Source organism: Emys orbicularis, chromosome 14 (assembly GCF_028017835.1).
Source record: "Emys orbicularis isolate rEmyOrb1 chromosome 14, rEmyOrb1.hap1, whole genome shotgun sequence".
NCBI lineage: Eukaryota > Metazoa > Chordata > Testudines > Emydidae > Emys > Emys orbicularis.
The window spans coordinates 33,381,220-33,407,594 of NC_088696.1; the positions used below are offsets into that span (position 1 = coordinate 33,381,220).

A 26,375-nucleotide genomic window follows, 5' to 3' on the forward strand; every position below is an offset into this window, starting at 1 on the left:
GGTTGGAGTCGCTACTGGTAAATTCACTGCTTTTATATGCTTTCTTATTGGAGTAGGCAAAATAACACTGGTAGTGGCTTAGTTTCCAAAGGATGCAGTAGTCACCATTAGGAAATTAGTGTAGTTATAACTGTTGAGTGACTGTCTTAATTATCATAGTTGTTACAGGGGAAATAACCATTTTCTCTTGGTGCAGACTTATTTCTGCCTTCTTCCTCCCACCCCGCCCTATCACCATATGCTTTTGCTCGCTTTTATATTGGTGCTTGCCTTCGTCTTGGTCTTGTCCCACCTCTCATCTGTTATATTCCTGCTTCCAGAAGTGGCACTGTTATAGAGGTTGGAAAGCTTTAGGAGGAAGTAGAGTGGGGAGGTTGCATACAGGTGTGTTCTGTGCCACCTGAAACAGCAGATAAAGAGCAGGAGTTGATACTTCTCTCTGCAGTCTAGCCCTGTAGGATCTGGCCAATAGCAGGAAGAAGTGGTGGGGGGAGGGATAGCTCAGTGGTTTGAGCATTGGCCTGCTAAACCCAGGCTTGTGAGTTCAATCCTTGAGGGGGCCACTTAGGGATCTGGGGCAAAAATCAGTACTTGGTCCTGCTAGTGAAGGCAGGGGGCTGGACTCGATGACCTTTCAAGGTCCCTTCCAGTTCTAGGAGATAGGATATCTCCATTAATAAATTTAAAAAAAAAAAAAAAAAAAAAAAAGGGCAATTGCGGTGAGGGAAGCTCAGAGGGGATTACAGCCTGGAGGAGGATGCTAAATTCATTTCCCTCTATTTACATATACTGTATATTAGGAGAGGGTGGCATCAGCGTGAATCAAGATGTGTGTGTTTTTTGGTGTGCATGGGGGGGGGGGGAGAATACTCCTCAACCTTCAGTAATTGTGTTCATCTGCACCTCTTTGAGCAGGAGCAGCAGCTGGTAATTGGAGGCTTTCCTTAGCAGAGGAATAGCAACAGATGGAAAGTTCCAGTGGTAACAAGCAGGAGGGAAAGCCTTGTAGGCCACTCTAATGCTTCTTGCTGACTGAGCTTACCCAGTGCGGAGGAGGGGGATGGGAAAAGTTGGCATAGAACTGAAGGAAGCAACTGCTGACTATCTTTACAGGGCTTACATGCCACAGCTTTTATTTCTGCCCCGTTTTAATGAACAGCTTTTATTGACCCTTGGAGGGACTAGAGTTGGAAAACTTCAGTCTGAAAACGTTAAAGGTTGAGGAAGGATTTCTGGAATAGAAGTGCTCAGGAAATCTCAATTACAGGTATTGCGCTATAGATATATAGAGAGAGAGAGCGCGCAACCTATAATTGAGTGTTTTCTGGCTGTTTGTAATCTGTGTACACAGGTATGACTCATGAACATTTACTGTTACTGTAGTATTCTAATTTTAAACATGGTAAATGTTGCTAAGCGTGCTATTCTAATACTTTAAAATACATTTATTAATGGAAAGCTGGACTACAATAAAGTGAAATCTCTTTGTACACCAATAAAGAGAGCAAATTTATTGGAAAAAATACAGCAAGTTAAATGTATGAATTAAGTAATGAACTGACTGTTTTTAAAACTTTCATTGTTTTATGGAAAATACATTTTGAAAATAAAGATTAAAATACAAAGATTTTTATCTGCATTTCAGGATGTACATACATAACCTGTTTTCAAGTGTACAAATTCAACAACATGTATCATTAAAATCACTGCTTTGCAATGTCTTTTTTTTTTATTAAAATATTGCCACTTTATAACCGGTATCTTAAAAAATCTGAAATAGATTAAGGCTGTAAAATTTGTTTGCGGTGTTTAGTGGGAAAGCTGGAGAGTTTTCAGTACCCTGGGAATTGCCTAGAATAACTAATAACTATCAGACAAATAAGTGAAACTTAATATACTACATACTACACTTTGACTTTTTTCTTTGGTTCCTTTTTCAGATCTTGAACCAGATGATTGTGCATCCATATACATCTTTAATGTAGACCAACCATCATCTTCTGTAAATCAGCCAATTTGTATCCCTCACCATGGATTGCAGTCACACTCCTCTCCTCTGTCTCCACCAACCAGACTGCAGGGTCATAAAAACTATGAAGGAACTTGTGAGGTACCAGAATCCAAATACAGTCCACTAGGTGGACACAAACCCTTTGAGTGCCCTAGTATTCAAATTACATCTATCTCTCCTAACTGTCATCAAGGGATTGAAGCTAGTGAGGATGAATTGCACACAAATGGCCCAGAAAATGAATATATGGAAAGGCCTTCAAGGGACCACCTGTATCTTCCTCTTGAGCCATCATACAGGGAATCATCCCTTAGCCCAAGCCCTGCCAGCAGCATTTCCTCCAGGAGCTGGTTCTCAGATGCTTCCTCGTGTGAGTCTATCTCTCATGTTTATGATGATGTAGACTCAGAGCTGAATGAAGCTGCTGCTCGATTTACCCTCGGATCTCCTTTGGCATCTCCTGGTGGTTCTCCAAGGAGTCCAGGGGATGAACCTTGGCAGCAGCCTTATGGATTTGGGCATGCCCTGTCTCCTAGACAGTCTCCTTGTCATTCTCCTAGAACTAGTATTACAGATGAAAATTGGCTAAACCCTAGACCAACATCAAGGCCCTCATCGAGACCTACATCCCCCTGTGGGAAGCGACGACACTCCAGTGCAGAGATTTGTTATGCCAGCTCTCTCTCTCCTCACCATTCTCCAACTCCATCACCTGGCCACTCTCCCAGGGGAAGCATAACAGAAGACACATGGTTAAACACTTCTCTCCATAGTGTACAAGGTCTTAGTCCTGGCCTTTCACCATTTCAGTGTTGTACAGAGACTGACATCCCTCTTAAAACAAGAAAGACCTCTGAGGATCAAACTGCTACCCTATCAGGAAAAATAGATTTCTGTTCTGAAGAACAGGGTAATGTATCACCATCCCTTGAAACTGCAATAGATGATTGCTCTGGATCTCAACATGCATTGAAAAAGGATTTGCCTGGTGACCAATTTCTTTCTGTTCCTTCACACTTTACTTGGAACAAACCAAAGCCTGGCCATACTCCTATATTTCGGTAAGTGGTATAAAAACATAGGAGTTTTTCAAACTTTTCTGAGTGTGTTACATATGTTTAATGTATTTATATCTTGATGCATTATGAGCCTTTTCAAAGACAATTAATTCTATTAGCAATCTGAATATTATAATTAGAAACAAGTTCATTGGAACCACCAGATCTGCCTCATTGTTAAAATATTCTAGCTACATTATAATGCAGTAATTATTTAGGCTCATGTACTTCAATTTGTTGAATGTGAGCAGACTGTTGCCCTTGCACAGAACCCCATTGAATCAAATGGAGTTTCACAAGGACAAAGCAGTTCACCACATGCAACTTCTTGTGAGATTCGGGCCTTAAATTATAAGTTGTTCAAGGAAGAAATGTTCTATTCCTATTCCCAATGCTTAGTGCATTTGGGTGCAATAAATTAGTAGTAATCTAGAAGAGCAATAAAATAGTAAATATGGCTAAGCAAGAGTGATAGGCATATAAAGTGTGTGTAGTTGTAGGTTCCAGGATATTGGAGACACAAGATGGGTGAGAGAATATCTTTGGACCAACTTCTGTTGGTGAGAGAGACAAACTTTTGAATCACACAGAGCTCTTCCTCAGACCAGAAGTTGGTCCAATCAAAGATATACCTCACTCACATTGTATCTCTAATAAACTGTATGCCTTTATAGGTCTATTTGTATAGAGCTGTTTTTTTTTTAAATTGGGTTTCCACTTTTTATTTTTTTTTATTCATTTGTTTTGCTGGAATCCTAGAGCGTGAGTGTATCTGGTTATTTTCCGCAATGCCACTTTGAAATCTGTGCAAACTGAACTAACTGGTGGTTGCTGTTGTTTGCAGTCTGTTTAGCTACAGAAGTGGATTGGTATCTCCTCAGTGCATCAGCACAGTTGCCATGTACAGTCTCTTTTCCCCTTCTGCCCTGTTTTTCTGCTGTTTTTGTTTTTCTGTGTAAAAATAGAACACTAAGACATAATCTCCCCCCCCCCCTCCTCTTCTTCACTCCCTACTCAATAGAAGGCTCACACAGACATCCATGAGTGTACAGCCCTCAAGATCACCTCATCTCACAATCACCGCTCCTCCAAGCTGCTCCAGTTAATCTCTCCACCATTCAATATATGTTCACCTGACACGACTGAAGAGCAGTGCATGCAGATAATGCCCAGTGGCTAATGCCACCTCTAGGAGGGCAGAGTTAAGGTTGTGTGGGTTTGTACCTTAACTATGTATTTCCTGGTTTTCAGACGTTTGTTTTACTGCACTCAACATTCTGAAAGGACATGATATAACTGGTTAACCTTAGCTCTTCATTACCCAGAGGTTTTTGTCAGTAAACATACGACCATAGTTATAAGTGAAATGAGTCTGTGGCTGGTTAAACTTATTATTTCATATTGAGGTTCATTGGCCCCCAATGGGTCTCCAGTTGTTTGGTGCTTTGAGGCAGAATCAGAGTTGTCCGTTAGTGACAGAGGGCTAAGCCCTTCTAACAGCAAAGCTAGCCAGTTTATTCTGTTTCTCCAGCTGCATAGAAAGATTCCAGACCACCTCTGCAGAGCACTTACTTTCAGAATTTGTATGTTCAAAATAGTCTTTCTAAAGCTGGATACTTTTCAGCTGGACACACAAACTTGAGAATTTACATGATTTTAATTGAATTTCATTCTGAGTTAAATGAGGCAAAATAAATAAAGGAAGCAAGAAGTGTAAAGTGCTCCTCAAAGTATCTCCAGATTTGCATTGAACGGGATTTATCTTTTTCTGTTCCCAATGAGAGAGTTTTCACTTCTCAGACAGCATATAGAACAGGTGTGGGCAAACCTTTTTACATCTGGGTGGGGAAATTGCATGCAGGGCCAGGGCAGGGGGTTGGGGTGCGGGAGGGAGTGTGGGAGGGGGTGCGTTGTGCAGGAAGCGGCTCAGGGTAAGGGGTTAGGGCAGAGGAGGGGTGCAAGGTGTATGAGGGGGCTTAGGGAAGGGAGTTGGGGTGCAGGAGTGATGCGGCATGCAGGAGAGGGCTCAGGGCAGGGGTGCAGGGAGGGGTGCAGAGTGTTGGGGAGCTCAGGGCAGGGAGTTGGCATGCAGGAGGGGTGCGAGGTGCAGGCAGGGGGCTCAGGGCAGGGAGTTGGGGTGCAGGAGAGGTTCGGGCTCTGGCCAGCGCCACTTACCTGGAGCAGCTCTGGGGTGGCAGCAGCGCACACTGTTGCCAGGCAGGCTCCCTGCCTACCCTGGCCCCGTGTCACTCCCGGAAGCAGCCGGCACCACGTCCCTGCGGCCCCTGGGGAAGGGGGGGCAGAGGGCTACGCATGCTGCCCTTGCCTGTGGTACCTCCCCCGAAGCTCCTATTGGCCGTGGTTCCCCGTTCCTCGCCAATGGGAGCTGCGGGGGACAGTGCCTGGAGGCGAGGGCAGTGCACAGAGCCCTCTACCCCCCACCCCCCACCCCCAGGGGTCGCAGGGACGTGGTGATGGCCGCTTTTTCAGAGTGGTGCGGCATCCGCGGCGCCACGGGGGTAGCAATCCTGCGGGCCAGATCCAAAGCCCCGAGGGGCCGGATCTGGCCCGCGGACCGTAGTTTGCCCACCCCTGATGTAGAATGAACTAGCACTTCCATGGGTGAACCAGTTTTTCTCTCTGAAGCAGCACTCTCCTTAGGATTTCCCTCAAACATGACCAGACACTTAAAAGTGGATAATGTTTCCAGTGGGAACACAGTCTAGTTTTGTACCAGGAGTACCTTTTAATTCTTTCCTGAATTTCTCATTCTGCTTTAGAAATCAATCTTGCATCCACTCTCAATTTCTGGGATCTTCCACCCTGAGCCTTTTAAGCAGACCAACCTGCCTGTGAAAGAGAAGGCTGTGGAATAGTTTATTTTAATCTCGAGAGACTACAGTCTCAGTAGACTTTTTTTTCTAAAAAGACCAATTGAAAAGAGGAAGGGGTCATGTGGAGAACAAAAGTATTTGATCACGTGATTTAAGACTGTACTGTAGTTGGCCAAGTGAAGCAAGGTCTAACACTGAACTCTGTAGTATTTGTTTCTGTCTGTAATGTGATCACTTTGGAACGGTGGAAAGCTGCATCCCATCAATTCCAAAAAATTAGGAAATGTCCTAGGAGGCATCATTAGGCACAACCCACAAGGGAATTGGGCGGGGGGGGGGGGGGGCATGTGTAAAGTGGTGGTGGTTTGGGAAGCAGGGACCTGGTTGGGTGTGGACTTGAGGAGGAGCAAGAGGAGCCATGGAGTTGAAATGGGGGAACACAAACTGTGCCATGGATGGAATGGGGGACACGCATAGCCCTTGCCACAAAGGGAAAAGAGGCTGTGGGTGAAAAGGGAGTACTCAGAGCCTCCTCAGTGAGGGGGAGAATAGAGGACAGTGGTTTAGGGGGAGGAGGAGGAAGTTGTAGGAAGTCCCTGAACTGGGAGGGGTATGAGAAGAAGGTAGCACATAGGAAGCTTGTGAGGGTGGCTGGGGAAAATAAGTAATGCAAGGGGCCCCTGTCATGTACAATGAGATCTGCCCCCAAAAGCTACAAAATGTGTGACCCCCCGTGTGTGTGTGCACGCGCGCACACACACAAGGGTGTGGAGTGAAGTAATTTTGGAAGAAAAATATTTTAATTCCTTTGAGAAGTTTACCTTGCAACCTTAAGGTTATTGTAACATAGCTAATTCAATACAAAAAACCTAAGATGTAAAAAAAGAAAAGTAAATCCATTACATGGAATTATTTACTTAGCAAATAAACCTTGAGAACTACATAAGAATGGCTATACTGGGTCAGTCCAATGGTCCATCTAGCCCAGTATCCACCAGAAATAGTTCAGCCTTTTTTTAAAATATGAAGAGTGTTGGGGAGAGAGGCACACAATAGATTTGTCATTTATGCAGTTTTTTCTGAATGGCTCTAGTGCAGGAGTGGGCAAACTACGGCCCATGGTCCGCTTTAAGCCAGCCCGCAAGCTGCACCACATGGCTCGGCCCCGCTCTGGCCGGGGCACAGGGTAAGGGGCCGCACCACGCGGCTCCTGGAAGCCGCAGCATGGCCTCATTCCGGCTCCTACGCGCTCCAATGGGAGCTGCAGGGGCGGTGCCTGCTGGTGGGGCAGCGTGCAGAGCCGTCTGACTGCACCTCCGTATAGGAGCCAGAGAAGGGACCATGCCATTGTTTCTGGGAGCTGCTTGAGGTAAGTGCCGCTCAGAGTCTGCACCCCTGAGTCTCTCCCCCTGCCCCAGCCCTGATCCCCCTCCCGCTCTCCAAACCCCTCGGTCCCTGCCCAGAGCACCCTCCTACACCCTAAACTCCTCATCCCCAGCACCACCCCAGAGTCCACTCCCCAACCCCAATTTTGTGAGCATTCATGGCCTGCCATACAATTTCTATTTCCCGATGTGGCCCTTGGGCCAAAAAGTTTGCCCATCCCTGCTCTAGTGCCTCAGTGGTTTGACACACAAACTTGAAATCTGAAAGAGGAAGTGTCCTTACTGCAGATGTATCTTCCTGTGGTCTGGTGAAAATCTGTTTTATTTGGCCGAGTTAGAAAACATTTGCATACATATACAGTTCTTTGTTTTAAGGTTCTGGCACTGTGCATAAATAGATATGCAAACTATACCAAATGAAGACTTCCATCTATGATCTCATTTTTCAATTGACTATACATATATGTATGAAGAATAAAGTTGACTGGAGTTTCGCTTTTAAATGCCTAGATGTGTCTGAAATAGGATTTGTGAGGATGAGTATGTATAAAGAGTGCATGTGAAATAAAACTGAAGTTAGATGTAGCTAATAAATCATAGCAAACTAGGCATGTGTAATTAATGAAGCAGAGGTTCACAGGAGTCCTTGCCCCATTGAGTGTCCTTACTGTTCTGTGAATTCTACTAGTCAACTAGTGTCTTACATGAGGCCTGCAACTGCTGTAGTTAAGCACATAAATTAGTTGCATTTATTGAAGTTTTTTCCTAAATACTATTGGAGTCCCCTCATTCTACAATCTCTTAGAATATCCTTAAAATATAAGGATTTTTAAGAGTTGGTCTACAGTGAGAACATACATCAGCTTAGCTACGTCTCTCAGGCTTGTGAAAAATCCACTCCCCTGAGAGACTTTAGGTATGCTGTCCTAACCCCCAGTGTAGACAGCAGTATGTCAACAGAACTTAGCTACCACCTCTTGGGAACACCTCCTGTTGGTGCGTAGGCAGTGTCTACACTGCAGCAGTGCAACTGCAGTTCTGTAACAGTTTAAGTGTGGACATATGCCAGTAAAAAGTATTCTTGCACTAGATGAGCTTTGAGTATTTATTTGTCGTATAGTAGGATGATAAAAAGCAGTTTTAACTTAAATCAGATTAAATGTGTTTATACTAGCTCACATTAGGATTTGCTGGGTCAGTCACCCCCTTCCCAAAATAGTAGTGAAAGCTGCTTAAAAAATTGACCCCTTTTTATGACCGAGATCCACCTGTCTGGAGTTGATGGGTAATGTAGTATTAAATGTAGCTCATACAAGCCATTACATGACTCTTTTTTTTGCCTTGTCTGTCACATAATGGTCCTTTTGGAAAAAGATATATTTCAATTTTCTCTCTACTTTTAGAAATAGTAATCAAAGCCAATGACAGCTCTTTACAGATTTTTTTGCCCTGATGCTGTGTTCTCTCCAAAGATAAAATAATTGGTAGATCAGTATTGAAGTTCTGTTGGGCAGTGGGCAGACCTGATGGTACTTCTGCCCTCCACACACCTTGGGTAAGTATGAGTAACCCCTAAATCTTCCTGCCAGCGTCACCATGAAGACTTCATCAGCAGACAGTGCAGAACACAGTGACAATGGAGGGCATGGTGATGAAGCATATGATTTGAAATGGCATATGAGGGTAAGCTGCATTATATACATAGTCTTTGGCCAGTCGCTACAACCGTGGGCAGATGAGGCTTTTTGCTCAGGTTGACCGCTCATCTAGGAAAAGGACAACTCCAAAACCAAATCCTGCACCAGTGTCAGCTGCCATACTTATAACATCTATTGCACCAGCGTAACAACAGCTACTTGGGCAAGAAAGTGGAAATGGTTCTGAGCAAACATGGCTCTTAAATCCATTCATAGTGCAGGTTGTTCAGACAACTCCTTTAACTCAGTTAATTTACCAGATTTGTCATTTATGCAGTTTTTTCTGAATGGCTCTAGTGCAGGGGTGGGCAAACTACAGCCCACGGTCCGCTTTAAGCCAGCCCGCGATGGGGAAGTGGTGATGAGGACAGGCTGAGGATGCTGCTGGCACTCTTTACTCACTCTGCAGACAGGTGGCCTGAGAGTGGTGGTGGTTTTCCCACAGACCAAGGCAGATGTGGAGCTCCTATTCTCCTGAGGTGACAGAGCAGGCCTTTTTATGCACAGCATTGCTTTCCCCAATCCAGGGAAAGGGGATTGAAAAGAATCCTGAACACAACCTGCCCCTTCCATACCTGTCAGGCTACCGCTCCTGATTGGTCATCCAACACAGCGGTCACAATAAAACAAACATTCAGACTTCCATTTGAGTAATGGAATGACCAAATACAGGAATGTAGAACAGCTCTTATTGCCAAAACACTGAAGATTGGTAACAGACATTGCTGCCCTCCGTGAAACTAGATTCACTGATGAATCCCACCTTGAGGAGGTGGGATCAGGATACACCTACTACTGGATTGGCAAGGCCAAGGATGAGCCAAGGCAGTTGTGGGTAAGGGTAGCCATCCTGCTTGACATTGCCAGAAGCTTGACTTGCTCCCCACAGGAGTCAATGACCAATTTATGGTGCTCCATGTAAACTTGTCTAGAGACCGGTACGCCACCATTATCCGTGCCTACGCACTGACAATAACTCGTAAGAAGAGGAGGTTGGGCAGGCGTTTTATGAAGATCTCAGCTGGGTCATAAGGGGGGGGGGCACATGAGGGTAAATATATTGTCCTTGGAGATTTTAATTCTCATATGGGAGCTGACTCTGACACATGGGGCAGGGTGATAGGCCATCATGGTATTGGACGGTCAAACTCTAATGGCCAACTACTTCTTTCCTAAGTGTGTGCCGAGTTCAGTCTCACTATTACAAACAGTCTTCCAACAGGCCAACATATATAAGATTAACATGGATGCATCCTAGGTCAAAACAGTGCCATATGCTGGACTGTGTAATTGTATGGTCTTAAAGACATTAAAAATGTGCACATCACTTGCTCTTTAAGAGGCACTGATTGCTGGTCAGACCATTGGCTTGTGAGAAGTGTCATGTAGCTACACTTCTCACCAAAGTGAGCCAGAAGATGCTAAACCACCAAAGATCAGTGTGGCTTCCATGAAAGACCCCAGCAAACAAGTAAAGTTGGAGTAGGCACTGGAGACTGTTGGCTGAGGTCCCAGAAAGCTTCATGGACATTGAGGCAACCTGGCAGAAGCTCAGAGATGTCTCACGTAATATGGCATCAAAGGTTCTTGGCTTTGTAAGGCAGGAACACTAATACTGGCCCAATGAGTCACTCTGAGATAGACTGGCTACTGGAGACTATGCACACCATAGCAAGTCCTGTATCTTGGACAAGAAATCATCAACTAAGAAGGTCAGATACATTGAGGGCAACCATACCCGATTTACAGCCAATGAAGAACCAGTGGTGGGAGCAGAAGGCTGCAGAACTGCAGGAAGCAACTGACAAGCATGGCATGAGGCCTTCTACAAAGGTCTCCATGATGCATGTGGCCCAAAATCCAATGGTATAGCCTTTGTACTCACAGCAGATGGTGACCAGAAGGTGATATTCTTTCTCACAGGACAGAGCACTTTGGTAGTCTTCTGAACTGTCAATCCACTATGTCTGAGGAAGCCATTGACTTACTCCTGCAACATCTTGTCATGGAAGAGCTGTCCATGGACCCCTCTTTAGACAGTGTTACTAAGGCCATCAAACAGCTGTTCATGAGCAAGTCTCCAGGCCCCGATGGCATTGCACCTAGTATACAAATGTGAAGGTGTCCACCTGATCAGGAAGCTCACCAGCCTTTTCAAAACTGTATGGGAGCAAATACCCTGGGGTATAAGGATGCTTTCATAGTCCATCCATAGAAAAGGAAGTGACGCATATCTATTGTGACAACCATTGCTGAATCTCTTTGCTATCTATAGCAAGGAAGATCTTTGTGTGTGTTGTCCTCGGCATGCTTGTATCTCACTTACTAGATTGGGTGTATCTAGAGTCACAGTATGGCTTTCATTCTGGTTGTGGCACCATGAACATGTATTTGTCGGGCTGCAAAGATCAAGAGAAGTCTCATGAACAGAATAAGGATCCCTGCCTGGTACTTATTGACCCGATCAAGGCCTGTGATGCAGTGAATCACAAGAGCCGATGGAAACTCCTTCATAAATTTGGCTGCCCAGATATGATTGTCATCTGCTCATTTCATGATGGCCAGGGTGATGGAGTGTGGTGACTCATCAGTAGCCTTACTTGTACTAACATCATCTAGCAATGATGCGTAATGTCTCTCTAGTCATCTTTGCCATTGTTTTTTCAGCCATGGTCTTGTTCACATTTCAGGACTTTGACAGAGGTGTACACATCCAGTTTAGATTGGATGGGGGCGGGGGGGTGTCTGTTTAGTCTACAGCAACTCAAGGCCCACACCAAGGTAATTGAACAGCTATTAAGAGAGCTCCTGTTTTCTGATGACTGTGCCCTCCTTGCACACACACACACACTCAAGGCCATTCAGTTTATTGTGGACCTTTCTGCCTAAGCCTCAAAATTCTTCAGTTTTACAATGTCTAAAAAAGATAGAGATCATGTACCAGTCGGCACCAACATCGCAAACCTCATGATCCCACCCCTTTACTTGGTCAGGAAATTCTGCTGCCTGGGTAGCATACTTTCCAGTAATACCTTGTTGGATGATATCATTCAGTGCCTGGTAAAGGCCAGCTTGGCATTTGGTAGGCTCACCCACAGGCTCTGGAGGAAACGTGGAGTCCGCCTCTGAACCAAGATAAAGATGTATCATGCTGCTGTACTGACCTCCCTTCTCTACCACTGCAAGACATGGACACTCTGCACATGTCACATCAAACAGCTAAAGAGCTTTCATCTTCGCTGCTGGAGATCTATCTGCAACATCAATTGGCAAGACAGGATACCCAATCCTGAAGTCCTTGAGAAGTGCCAGATCTCTGGCAGTGAGAGCATGCTCATCAGGGCTCAGCTTCAGTGGATTGGACACATTGTCCACATGGAGGTTTCCCACATACTGAAAGCCATGCTGTTCAGCCAGCTGAGCATGGGAACCCGCTCTAAGTGTCAACCTCGCCTTAACTATAGACACTTGGAAAGCCTACCTCAAAGTGTGCAAGATAGACATTAGAACCTGGGAATTGGTTGCATTGAACAGACCCAGATGGAGAGGTTTGTGCCGTGAGACTGTGTCCACTTTTGAGGAGTGGCATGTGAGGTCTTTGCAGAAAAGAGAGTACATCATAAGGCCAACACCTCCAACTCTCCCCGCAACCACATTTGCAAATCAGGATTGGACTCGCTTCCCATGTGAGAAGCCATAAAAACAAATAAACCCAGAACTCAGGTCAACACTAGCGGAACATACATCTGTCGAAGCGATGGGAGAATCCAACATTGCGAACTATTAGGAGTATGTTTATTGGATTTTATTTTTCTCTTCCCTTTTCAGTTAATTATTATTCCTCCATTAAACTACCCAAATCATTGAATTTCTTGTTAGCTAAATCTCACTCTTCTACCATATCATGGGGTGACTTTTCACATGTATATATTCCATAGTGTCAAATATGCTAGGAAGATCTTTGGTGGTGCAAGTTCACTGATAACCAAACATTCTTCTTTGGGAGGCTCTGCATATTCCCATTTATGGGATACTGCACCACCTTGTGGTAAAACCCTCTTCTAGGAGCATCAGCTAGTGCTTTTGTGCTCTCTCCTCTCCCCTCAGCTTTCCAGATGTACTGAGAGTGAGGCAATGTAGGGAGTGGAGCACCCCCTCCCCACCTCATTTCCTTCCAACTGCATGCCTGGATGGATGTGAATCCCTCCAGTCTCTTCAAGGGGACTTGTTTGTTCCAAAACAGCTAGTTAGTGTTAGCAAGAAGTTAGGGTGTCTCCCCAGTTTTGGGGTATGGTAGAATCAAAAAAGCAAAAAAAGTCCAGGGTTTAAAAGGTGTGCTTCCTGCTTTGTTGTCTTAATTTCAGATAATCACATGCTGTGCATGAAGTGTCAGAGAAGGCCAGGCACCTTCTGGGTGTTGGATCGGTCAGACCTTCACCCCCAGGGCCTGCAAGAATGGGGAGATTCATCTGCAACTCTTTCTGCTTAAGGAAGCTCTGGGGGTTAGACACACTGGATCCATTCAGACTTCGGTTGCAGGGTCTAAAGAGTCAGTCTCAATCTGGTGACCTCAGTCTGTTCTGGCCAACTGAAGGGTTCCCAGAAGTCAGAGCCACTATAAGGGTGGATTTGGTTCCTGCATTTCGCTCAGTCAAGCCCCCAACCTATTCATGTCCAAACCGAGGACTGCATGGTCAGATCTCACTGCCCTGGTTCTGGGAGAAAGGTTGAGGATTAGCTCGGCTGCTCTTGCTGGTGCCATCTCTCTTGCCTCGCAGCGATTCAGCTCTGATATAACTCCTGTGGCTGCAGAACCAGGGTCTGTTCCGACTGCCTTTTCTACTTCCTGGAAGATGGATGTAAGTAGTGCCTCTGAACTAGGGCCATCAGCACTTTCGGTCTTGGATGCTGTGGCACCAAGGAAAGAGAAGTATGGGAACAAGACCGTCAATGTTAGCAGTGTCGGTTCCTGCACGTCACAGCTATCGAATCGATCCAATTCTGATAGGGCCACTACGAGCCAGAAGCAGAGACCCGTTGCATCTCCAGCTTCAATAACAAGAGAGATGAACCCACGTGTATCATTGGATCTGATGACATTCAGACCTTCAGATCCGCTGTCACTTCCTGACCCGATCTCTGTGTCCGTTCCAGCTGCCTCCTTGGTTCTGGAGTGCTCTATCACTGTGGTAGCCCAGGTCCATCTCTCGGCTCTGTTGCATGCTTTGGATCCAAGTGTGAAACGCGTGGCGCCTAAAAGGAGGTGTGTCCTCAGTTCCGGATTTGTTGACTTCATCTCCTGTTAGGAAAGAGAGACCAGATCCTGTTGCTGGTTCTTCCGTGAAAAGCTTCCCAATTCTTCCTCCTAGAAACCCTACAGGGTCTTTGTAAAGAGGTGGATCCCCATTCCTTCCTCAGGATCCATTACTATCCTCAGTATGCTTTTTCTGGTCCCTTTTCCAGGAGGAGGCTAGAGAAGAATGCAGAGACCTGTAGCAAGGTTCAGACCATTCTTCGTTCCATCTCCTGTTAGCATGTTCCTGACCCCCAGTTGTTGGAGTGACGGGCAGCCCTGGGGCCCATGGCCTTATTGGAGGCCATCTCAGGACTTCCTCGTCCATCTTCTGTGTGGATGGAGAGGTGACATTTCATCTGCAAAGAATCTGATAGCCCAAAGATCCTCATACCTGACGCCTCCAGACATAGGCACTGACTTTTGTTTTTGTCAATGGGTGCTTTGGAAGAGAGAGGTAGGTGTGTGTGTGTGGGGGGGGGGGGGGGGCTTGGCTACACTGGCGCTGTACAGCGCTGCAACTTGCTGCGCTCGGGTGTGAAAACGCCCCCCCCCCCCCCCGAGCGCAGCGAGTGCAGCGCTGTAAAGCGCCAGTGTAATCAGCGCCTGCAGCGCTGCACGCTCGCTCGCAGCGCTGCAAGCTACTCCCCTCGGAGAGCAGCGCTGTGAATTGCCAAGTGTAGCCAAGGCCTATGTGTGTGTTTGGGAGGGAGGGGGGTACTCTGCCAATTTTTGGGGAGGCTGTTTTTCAGCATATTTACACACTTCTTTCATAGTCTAGTTACTGAATGTCTATCATTGCTATCTTTACTATTTTAATAATTAAATTATGAACTACATATTACACTATCATTAATTACAGTATATTGAAATCATTGCAATCTACATGCTGTCCTCACTTAACATCCTAGTTTAAAGACATTATGTCTCGCAGTAGCTTTCTGGATGAAACTGTCAGCAATCTTATTCACATCTAGTTCCCTGGTATTGTCTTGATGCATGTTAAGGACAGCTATGTTATTCAGTTGCGTCTGTCCCATTGATGACTAGAGATAATTTTTAAGTCTTCTCAAGCTGGAGAATGAGTTCAGGATGATACAGGAACAGTGAGAAGGATTCTTATAAATTTGCAGCACTCTGGAAACGTATTGCTTCCAGAGTACTGGAAATGACCCCAAGATCTTTCTTGATGGGTAACAGCTAATTTAGGTACCATCATTTTGTACGTATAGTTGGGATTATATTTTGCCACGTGCATTACTTTGCATTTAACATGGAAACAAAATAGCAGACGAAATTCAAAGTCATCCAGTTTTGTGAGATCCCTTCGTAACTTTTTTTTGCAGTTTGTTTTGGATTTAACTATCTCTTGAGTAATTTTGTATAATCTGCAAATTTTGCCACCCCACTGTTTATCCCTTTTTGCAGATCATTTATGTATATGGTAAACAGCACTGGTCCCAGTACAAACCCCTCGGGGACACCACTATTTGCTTCTCTCCTGTTCTAAAAATGGACCATTTATTCCTACCCTTGTTTCCTATCTTTTAACTGGAGTGCCTGAGAATACTTTCAGGATCATCTAACAATCCTTAATTTAATTTAATGACAAGCCTTTTGTTATCTTAATCACCATGCCTCTGTATATAAACAAACTCCCTGCCCCAAGGGCAGAAGTTGTTAGCAGCACAGAACTCATCGCATTCAACATTCAAGCTCTGGCTCCTGGGTAGTGAGCACCCACTATTTATTCCCCCTCCCCCATGGGTGCCTGAGCCCCGGAGCACCCGTGGAGTCGGTGCCTATGCCTCCAGATCAGTTGACAGTACAGATAGTGACACCCATAGGCACCGACACCATGGGTGCTCCGGGGCTGGAGCACTCACAGGGAAAAATTAGCAGGTGCTGTGCACCCACCGGCAGCCAAACACCCCACTCCTAGCCTCCTTCTTCCTCCCCCACCCCCAGCACACCGCGTCCCTGCTCCTCCCCCTTCCTCCCAGCCCTCCCCCTCCCCCCGCCGCCTAACAGCTGTTACCTTTTCTGTAACTGATGTTCTGATGTTCTTTGAGATGTGTTGCTCATGTCTATTCCACATCCCGCCCTCCTTCCCTGCTGCTGGAGTTGTCTGGCAAGAAGGAACTGAGGGTCGGGGGAGCGTGCAGCTCCCCTTATACTGTGCCAGGCAGGTGCCACTCCAGGGGTTGCGGGGGGCGCTCCCCCCTATGGGTACAAACTTCCGGCACCAGTGCATGTGGCAAGCATGCACACCTACTGTGGAATAGACATGAGCAACACATCTCAAACACCAGTTACGGAAAAGGTAACTGTCTTTTCCTGCTTACCTAGATGGACAGAGTTTTTACTCCTAATATTTTCTTGTGCAAAAAAAAAAAGTCTCTCTGTGGTAGCAATGTATCTGAGGAATCAGTATTTTTGTTATCCTTACTTGTTCGATTGGCTACTGAAGACTGCTGTGCCTGAGGATCTGTTGCATCACAGTCACCGTGACCAATCTCTTTTTTTCAGACCTAGGGTTTTTTCTCAACCAAAGTCGATTCTGTGTGCCACACAAAGAATTCCTTTTGATAGGTGCCATATTGAATTCAGTAGATGGGAGAATTTTTCTGCCAGAGGACACATTTCTCTAAATGAAGCAATGTCTATTAAACATTCAAAGTTGCCCCACACAGAGGTCATGGTTCTTCCTGGGTCTCATAAGGCTAAAAGCAGCCACTACTTATGTGACCCCATTTGCGCATCTGAGAATAAGACCTATGCAGCACCGGATGTCCCAGGTCAACAGACGAGATTGGGACAGTTTTCAGTTATTGATCACCATTCCTCAGACCATCATAGTCTCTCTGGACTGGTGGTCAAGTGGAATTAATGTGCTTAGAGGCATACAGTTCAGTCCTCAGGTTGCACCCCAGACAGTGGTTCAATCTATGGTTAGGGCAGTGGTTCCCAAACTTTAACAGCCTGTGAACTCCTTTCACTCGCATGTCAAGTCTCGCGAACCCCCTCTTAAAAATGAATATTTCCAGGGATTTTCTCCTTTGCCTGAGTATAAATTATAAAAGCAGTGATCTCGGAAATATAAAATTTGTTTTTATGACATGGTTATTGCACACTATTTATTATTAATTATCTTTACAGTATTTTTATTACATTATGAAAATGGCAACACTCTTCCAAGATCTCACGTTCATAGCTTGTATCACTTTGAATAAGCCTGTTATAAGACAAGGCTCCTATGTTTCATCAAGGAGTATCAGATGTGAAACAACATGAAGGTATTTAAGAAGCCAACTCAAGAGTTTCTCCTACCCAGGCATTCAGGTCTTGAGCAGTCCAGGCAAACAGCGCACGTTACAACAAAGCTTAAACTTGTTCTCCATAATAACTTTAAAAACAATACTAGCTGCCTATTTAATTTTAAAAACAGCAAAAAATATTCACCTCCCTTTCTGTTTCTTTAAGGAGTCTTGAAGTTTAAATCTCCTCAGTGTGATAGATATGCTTGCTTTGATCTGCTTAGCTCTTGGAAGTCCAGGGGCTCCAGGCTGCTGGCCCCATGCTGCCCAGGATCCCTAGGGAGAGCTCTGTCTACCATTAGGGAATTTTCCCCCGAGAACCCCCTGTAACATTTCACGAACCCCCAGGGCTTCATGAACCCCAGTTTGGGAACCACTGGGTTAGGGGGTGCACTTGAATCACTCAGCAGTTGGAGGGCACTGGTCTTCTCAGGAAAGAATGTTTCACATCAATATATGGGACCTAAGAACTGTTCATCTGGCTTTCAGATCATTCCTCTCTCATTTCCAAGGGAAGGGTGGGCAGGTAGTAATGTATATCAACAAATGGTGTATTTGCTCCACCCTGTTGTGTGCAGAGGTGATAAATCATGCCTCTGCCACCACATTTATCCTGTGACCCTACATTTGGCAGGGGAGAACAATGTAGTTACAGGTCACCTCAACAGAGACCGCTTCCAGATGTACGAAGGATCAGTTGGTTCAGTCCATATTTTCCTGATGATGTCGAGCTGTTTGTGGACCTGTTCGCAGCTTGGTTCAATAGGAAGTGTCATTGTTTGTTCCAGAGTGAGCAGGGACAGTCTATATTAGATGCTTTCCTGCTGCACTGGGGGAAAGGTCTGATGTACTACTATATGCCTTTCATCCCTTTCTCTTGATAATAAGGAAGATAGTATCATCCTTGCCCTGTCCTGACCTTTATTGCCCTGGCTTGGCCACATCCATAGAGATTTCCTAATCTCCTTTAGCTGTCCAACAGGCTCTTTATGTGCCTCCCTCTGCAGATCTCCTGTCCCAAGAAGGGGACAGGTTTTTTCACCCAGATCTGCAGTCCTTTCACCTGACAGCATGGGCCACTGAACTTTGATTCTGTCCATTCTTGAGCAGTCGTGTTCTTCATCTGTGCATGATATACTAGCTAACTCTAGCAAACAATCTACTAGAAACTGCTGCCTTCTAAAGTGGCCTGAATTTCAAGCATGGATGCAGAGGAGTTCTGATTCAATCAGCTTCCATTTCTTGTGTTTTGGAATATTTAATGTACTTAAATCAAGGATTGTCTGACTCACCATTCAAGGTCCACTTGTCAGCCATCTCCACGTATCTTACTTTAGTTGATGGTAGATCGTTGTTCGTTCATATTTCGGTTTAAAAGTTTATAAAAGGGTTATCTAATGTGTATCCTCCTGTTTGAAAACCTGTCCTTTCTTGGGGCCTCATTTTGGTTTTGACCATGTTGGTCAAATTTCCATTCGAGCCATTGGCCGAGTGTTCATTTAATCACTTATCAAAATGGCCTTCAGTATTGGCACTGCGCCAGCCAGGAGGGTGAGTGAACTGAATGCACTCATGGCTGATCTGCACCTTTTGTACTATTTTTCATAAGGACAAGATAATTCTTAGACCAGATTCTCGATTCTTATCAACGCAGTGTCTGATTGTGAATGATCATTTCACACACACACCCGCCCCCCCATAGCCACATTGATAAAGGAGAATCTGTCCTCATTGATGGGATCTTAGAAGGGCTGTCGCCTATTATTTGGACAGAACTAAGTTTTCATAAAACACCTAGACCGTTTCATATGCAAGCAACAACATGGGGCATACAGTTTCTTCCCATACTATTTCCTAATGGATTAAACAATGCGTTGCTGAGTGTTAACACTAGCAAAAGTTCCTGTACCTGTTTCAGTTCAACCATATTCCACTGGAGCTGTGGCTACTTCCTTTGCTTGTCTGAGGCAGGTGCCGGTTGCTGAGATGTGCAACTTGAACTTCAGTGCACACCTTCACCAAGCACTGTGCTCTGGATTTTGCTTCTAGAATGGACATTGAAAAGGCAGTGCTTCAGTTTTTATTCAACTAGGATTCTGTTCCTGCCTCCAGCACTGCTTATCAATCTCTCTCATAAGTGATAATATGCAGAGCCATTCAAAGAAGAAATGATAGTTACTTACCTGTAACCAGAGTTATTTGAGGTGACGCTGCATATTCACTCTTCCCACCCTCCTTCCCCTCTCTAAAAGTCCCTGTTATTGTGTGTCTGGCTTTTTGGTGGAAAGGGACTGAGGTGGGGAGGGTGCTCTGCCCCTATATAGCCTGGTCCTCAGTGTGTCAGGGACGCTGAGAAGAGGAGTGGGCACGCGAGAACACTTAGGGCAAAGATGGCACAGTATCCCATAAGATTCAATATGCATAGCCATCTCAAAGAACTTCAGTTATAGGTAAGTAACTCTAATTTCATTTTGCTCTATCTATGGAGTGTAGCTCTATCCTTGATATTAAAATCCTGTTTTCCATTTGTAAAAGCTTGTTTGGAGAGGGTTGGCAAATACATGGTTGACAAATACATGGTTGACATTAGTGAAGCGTATATAAAGCAAAGGGCATACTTGCAACACTAAAGTATATTGCAGTGTTGTTGTAGTTATGTTGGTCCCAGAATACATGAGAGACAAAGAGGGTGCGATAATGTCTTTTATTGGACCAACTTCTTTTGGTGAAAAAGACAAGCTTTAGAGTTTCACAGAACTGCTCTTCAAGCCCTCTGGAGCTCGAGAGCTTGTCTCTTTCACCAAGAGAAGTTAGTCCAATAAAAGACACAGCTTCATTCACCTTGTCTCTAACACTAAAGCATAGAAAGTTAGTCCCTAGAAAACCAAATTCAGGATCTAAATATAACCAAAAAGTAGACCATGTGTTAATCCTGGCTTTCATGTCTAGCAGGGAAACTTTTAAAGGTACAAGTGAGAGTTATGCGCTTAACTCCCTTAATTTTCAAAGGGCATAACTGCTCTTTTTGCCTTTAAAAATCTCCCTAGATTACTAACTGCCTTTCAGAACTGTCCACTTCTAGCGAATCCGGATGCTTTAATGTTAACAGCACACACTTATCAGTAATGGGCAACTGCTAGTCCTCCTACAATTTCCTCTTAAACAAGAAGGATCAATACACTGCAGTCTCAATTTCCCCTTAAATAGTGAGTATCAATACTGCATTCTCAATTAACCATTAGGATATTCCTTCTTGGGTGCAGCACCTGGTCATCTTGACCAGCCCACTGCTCCTTAGAGCAGTACTCTAGTACAACCAGACTTGAAGAAGCACTCCTTTATATTCAGAAGCTACAAGTTTTCTGCTCCCAAAACAATTAATTAAAAAAAAAAAAAAACTTTGCTGAAAACTCAGAGGATAACTCATCCCAATATAAGCAGCCCACTCTCTGATTCAGGCCAGAGTTCCTCAAAGTCAAAGCAAATATGTAAAATGGCTTGGCTGCTGCTTCTTCTTCTTCTTCTCTCTCTCTCTCTCTCTCTCTCCCCCCCCCCCCCCCCCCCCCCCCAAGCTTCCAAAAAGGGATTTAAGAATTGGCAGTTGCTAGCTGGGATTTTCGGACATCTCCTCTCTTGAAATATAGGGAATGCTTCTTCATGTAATGATAAAGTACCTCAGAAGATGACTATGAAAAGCAGACTTGAAGTTTGTCAGTATATGTTCTCCCTCTCCCTGGAATTCCATTGGAGCAAAACAGAAAAAAATAGGGTTAAAAATCTTCAGCTGTTTTTATATAGGTAATACTTGCCTTAGGTGTCCTTCTGGAGGGCAAAATGAAGGCGGTACTAATAAAAGGGTAACAAAACTGCCTGTAATATCTTAATATACAAAAGAGCTGCATATTACACTGTTACTTAGCATTATAACTAATTCCAGATGCGTTGACAGTGTACAGGGTTTTAATTTTACACAAAGTGTATATATCTCATGTGTCATGTTGAAAGTAAATATAGATGTGGCCTACTTATTCTGTCAGATGAGGTCTAGTGGCTTCACTGATAATTTTAGCAAGCTAGCTCGATCAAAACTAGCTCAGGTATGCCTACACATGCTTCAGTCACATTTCCCAGTTGTACAGCAGACATACCCTTAGGGTGCAGACTTTATCTTCTCAGCTAGAGTCATGGCTTCTGATGCAATAGTGCAAAGTCACTGTTCTTTGCTGAAAGACTTCTATTGTAATTGTGCTGCAAGAGAAAAATGTTTGGGGACCTTTTCGAAAGGACAATCTTCCGTGCCTCAGAAAGACCTCAAGAAATAATTGCTTTTACACAGGCCAGAAAGAATCACCCAGCCGTTTTGTAACTAGTCTATAACTATTCTATTTGTTAAAACAGTAGACATTAGACCTTAAAGAACCCTTTAATCCACACTCTGAAAGACACTGCAGGTTCTACTCCTTTTTTATTCTTTAATTCCAAGAAAGTTGGTTGTAAAGTAGCAGTACTGAACATCAAAGTCCTTAATAGACACCTGCAGAGATGTAGCTTTAAAATGGAAACCAATAAATACACATTCCTGATCATCTCCAATGGTGGTAGTCTGTGATCAGTGACCTGAAGGAATATATATTTTGTATTCCAATTAATACCTCCCATAGAAAATTCCTAAGACTTGCTCAGGAGGACTGTTATAGGGTTGTATGCTTTGACCTACTTACTTTCCCCTGGGTTTTTACAAAAATCCACATGGCATTGGATGCTGTATAGAGTCAGACTACATATCTACGCCTTCTAAGGCAATTTGTTGGTTTGTGTAATTAAAATAGTCTGAAACTGCCAAGAACTGACTACCTTTAATTCTGTTTCTACTTAAGTATAATGAGCAATAGCAGAGGGAGGCACTTGGGCCCAAAAAACAAACTTGAAGTGGCCTCTCCACCCCTCTTTCACAAATGTCAGGAAGCTGAAAGGATGAGGGGTAAAGTAGAAGACCTTCAAATAATGGGGAAGCCTTCTAGCTTGGGGGAAATGAGATCCTTTACTTGACAAAAAAAGACTGGGGAAGGCGGTTGTTTTAAACTTGAGATGTCTATTGGCCAGAGACTGATCCAAAAGATCTCAGTCCCCACAGCAGGGTCCAGGGAAAGTACAGTACCTTGCTAGGATTACCAGCTGTTGCAACAGCTTACATTTTAATTCGCCATACTAAAAGCATTGCTTTTCCTGTTCTTTGTATTTCATTGCTTCTCAGTTGTCCTTTTTCTGATGAGTTCTCTCTCATAAATAGGTTAACTGGTTAACCACTATTGTGCTTCAAAACCTAGAGTAAGATGTATTAAAGTATATTCAGAGAGTCATCAGTTCATGTAGCTTCAATTATTATTTTAAGTAATACCCTTTTTTCTAATGTTTTCTAAAATCATTATAAAATACCTCAACGCTTCTTAGTGAGATTATCATTGCTTTAATTTATTCTGAAACATATATAGCCGCTGTTGTGGAGAGTACTGTTCTCACTGCAAAAAGGTAGCACCTAGTAAGGGTAAAAGCTGAAACATAGTGAATCAAAGTGGAAAATTTCTTCTTATAGACCCTTACTAGACTTTCATCTGTCTTGAACATCTAACTGCATGCAACTAATACTGCATGCTGCTTCAACTTCTACAGGCAGCACCACCTTGGGAGATGTTGAATGTTGGGGTGTGGGTTTTGGTTTTTGTGAGGGCAAATTCTCTGTGCTCCAATCTATTTAGCATAAAGTATCCCATAATCCAAAATTTTAGCCCCTGGAGTAACTTTTTGACAAAGTGCACACTGTTTACCAAAGAAGCAGACATTTTACACATTAATTTGTTGAATTTTGGTTTAATACATCTGGTGAAACAATGCAGTGCAAAAAAAAGTCTCCAAGTTGTCTTCATCTTTAGAGGCTTTGGAGATTTGTAAGTTGATTTTTATGTAGCAGTTTTCTTGAGTTGGAAAAATGTGTACATTTTATATTTGAACAAGTTGACATGCATTTTTTGCATGTTCCATCATGTTCAATGTGGTAATATTTACTTTAAAGCACAGGGAGAGGTAGTGGCAGGATCTCAAGCAGTACCTTTTTGTTAACTGTGGTGAAAAGCAAACAGAGTTGTGGCAGTAGGGGGCTCAAGCATCTCCATGGTTTTAGTGGTGAATGCCTGATGGCAACTTGATGGCCTCTTTTATTTGCAACCAGTCTGACAGCTAGCACTGAAAATTTAAGCTTCTGTCATTCTGACTTGCCTGTAGTGAAACCTTTGACAGCAAACAGCCAAGGAGAAGAAGTAGCTTTGAAATATAAATTGAGAGGGAGGCAGACGGGTATTCCAACTTTAACACTGTATCAAAGCTCCATCCTCCAAAGATCAGTATAACTTTATTTTAAAGATAAGGAGGACAAATAAATGTTCAGCACTAGAGTGGAATATGGCCAACCTATTCTGCTATGTTGGTATCCAATTCTTTTTAAAGAATAAGACTAACATGCAGCATTAGCAAAACTTATTGTGAGAATATATTTGCAAATCACTGACTTTGAAGATAAGTGTCCGCTTAAGTGAAATAAGCAAGAGAACTTTGAACTTTTAATAAGCTAAACAATTGATGTTATGTTTACACACCATTAACAAGCCTTTCGAAATTCAGATAAGTTTAATACTGGACTTTCACATTTGAACATGTGATTCAATTACATATTTTGCTCTGGTGTGATAAAGTATTAAGTTTTACCAATCAGTGAACAGTACTAGAATACTGAAAATGCATTTAATAATGGGGTCTACTAGTTAAAATAATGGGAGGATTGATCTGAAATTGTACATGTGTGGCCCAAATCTTCCTATCACTGTAGAATTAGTACAAATGGAGGTTGGGCAAGGTCTTTCTAGCCTGTCATCAACCAAAAAGAAAACCCAGCGGGAAGAACTGTCACACAATTTCTGTCGCTATCTTTATACTCCAGAATTACTCGAAGCAATGAAATTAAATTACCCATTTTACCCCAAATGCACAATGAAAATTAGTCTTATTAGTATTTTTGTCCTACAAGCAGTTCTAGGAAAATACCCTCCAAAAGATTGGGATAGGCTATGATTTGAGAGCTCTCATGTTTTAAACTACACCACAACTATGTCCAACTTATTTTTGGTTAATACTCTTTCAAATGTAAAATAAAAACTCTAATTTGGAAGAAATACCAGTAGTGAGCACACCTTCATCCTACTAAACAAAGCAAAAGTTACCGCAGAAGAGGTGACTGCACTCCTGGTTTCATGGTCAAGAAAACTACTATATCACTTGATGAGAAAAAGTAAAAGGGAAACACAGACTGAATTGAACTTAAAACATGGCCTTGCTGCTAAATTAAGTGTTCAAGGTGGGGAAAAGTGGAGTGTTCAGTATACTTACTCTTCAGATTTGGGTGTGTATATGAACTGTTAAAGAGTGTACAAGCCCTTCTTACCATTCTAGATTTGGATTTGATGGGAAAGGCAACTGGATGAGCATCTGATCATACCTCAGATGGAGCAAAGGTTGACCCTATAGACCTATGGATCTAAACATCAAGAAAAATGGTGAGAGGAGTTGGGAGTTCTAAATGCCTAGGAAGGTCTGTCACTGCTCTTAATCCTACAGAGTTTGTGGTTGGAACTGAAGAAGCCAAGGGAGCAGAAACATTTTTAGGTGAAAGGAATCGAAAATTAAGAAAGTCCTGGTTCCAGCCTCACTTGTAGTCAAAAACTCACCAGTGTTGAATGAATACATGGATCCCAGAGTCTGGTACTATTGGGTCAAAGAAGAGAACCCAGATCTGTGCTAGTTCAGAATGTAGGATGGCAGAAGAGAAGACTCCTATAAGAAGCTCCTATCTAAAGATCTGTGTCCTTCAGTGAGGGTTTTTTTGGGTGGATGGGAGCACACCTAAGAGAAGACTATTATTAGCATGTGAGTTCCATCTGCATGGATGTTTCTGGAAAGTGTCACTGTTCCAAAGCAATCCCAATTGCTTGTTCCCAAGCAATACAGAGCAGAGGAGACCGAGTCAAACTGTCAGATGGGCTTTAAAGGTCACTTCTATCATATAATTTTAACCGAAGCTCCACCTTAAGGTGGGCCTGAGGGGTGAAGTCAGTATAGACTGACTGCCTTCTTGGTTACCCATAATCATTTGGAATTGTGGTCCATGGTTGACATGTAATGCCCTTTGTTTGGCTGGTTTGTTTGTTTTTTATTTCAACCTGGATTAGGGTGACCAGACAGCAAATGTGAAAAATCGGGACGGGGGTGAGGGGTAATAGGAGCCTATATAAGAAAAAGACCCAAAAATCCAGACTGTCCCTATAAAATCGGGACATCTGGTCACCCTAAACTGGATCCATCATACTTTGAGATGATAGTTGCTGAAGGTACAGTTGTCTCTATTCAGTTAACATTCTGGTGCCTTCATCTTTTCTTCAATTGAATGTAATAGCTTCTGTTTAGGTCCACCCTAAAGGGTGTCCCCAGTGATTTACTATGGGGTTCCTTTTAGTGATAGCTCTGCACTGAAGTACTGTATATATCCTTGAGGTCATCCCAGTCTCAGCTTCATTTTGAGGCTTGTATTAATCGGATTGTGAAATTGTTTTACTACCATCTACAGAATCTTTGTAGTCTGTAACCTATGCTGTCTCGCCAGGTTCCTAGGACTTATGCATGCTTTTATCACATCCTTTGGTTGTATTGTGCTTTATTATTTGAGAGTCTACTTT

The 26,375-nt window shown here is 43.7% G+C and overlaps 1 protein-coding gene across 1 annotated transcript in view; it reads left to right on the forward strand.

The window, feature by feature from the left end:
• The first annotated feature begins 2,186 nt into the window (after positions 1–2,186).
• NFATC3 (nuclear factor of activated T cells 3) overlaps positions 2,187–26,375 on the forward strand; it is a 95,943-nt gene continuing 71,754 nt past the window's right edge. Inside the window, exon 1 of the mRNA XM_065416337.1 lies at positions 2,187–3,072. Within this exon, the coding sequence (XP_065272409.1) occupies positions 2,258–3,072 (815 nt within the window). The 5' untranslated portion in view covers positions 2,187–2,257. The remainder of the gene's footprint in view (positions 3,073–26,375) is intronic.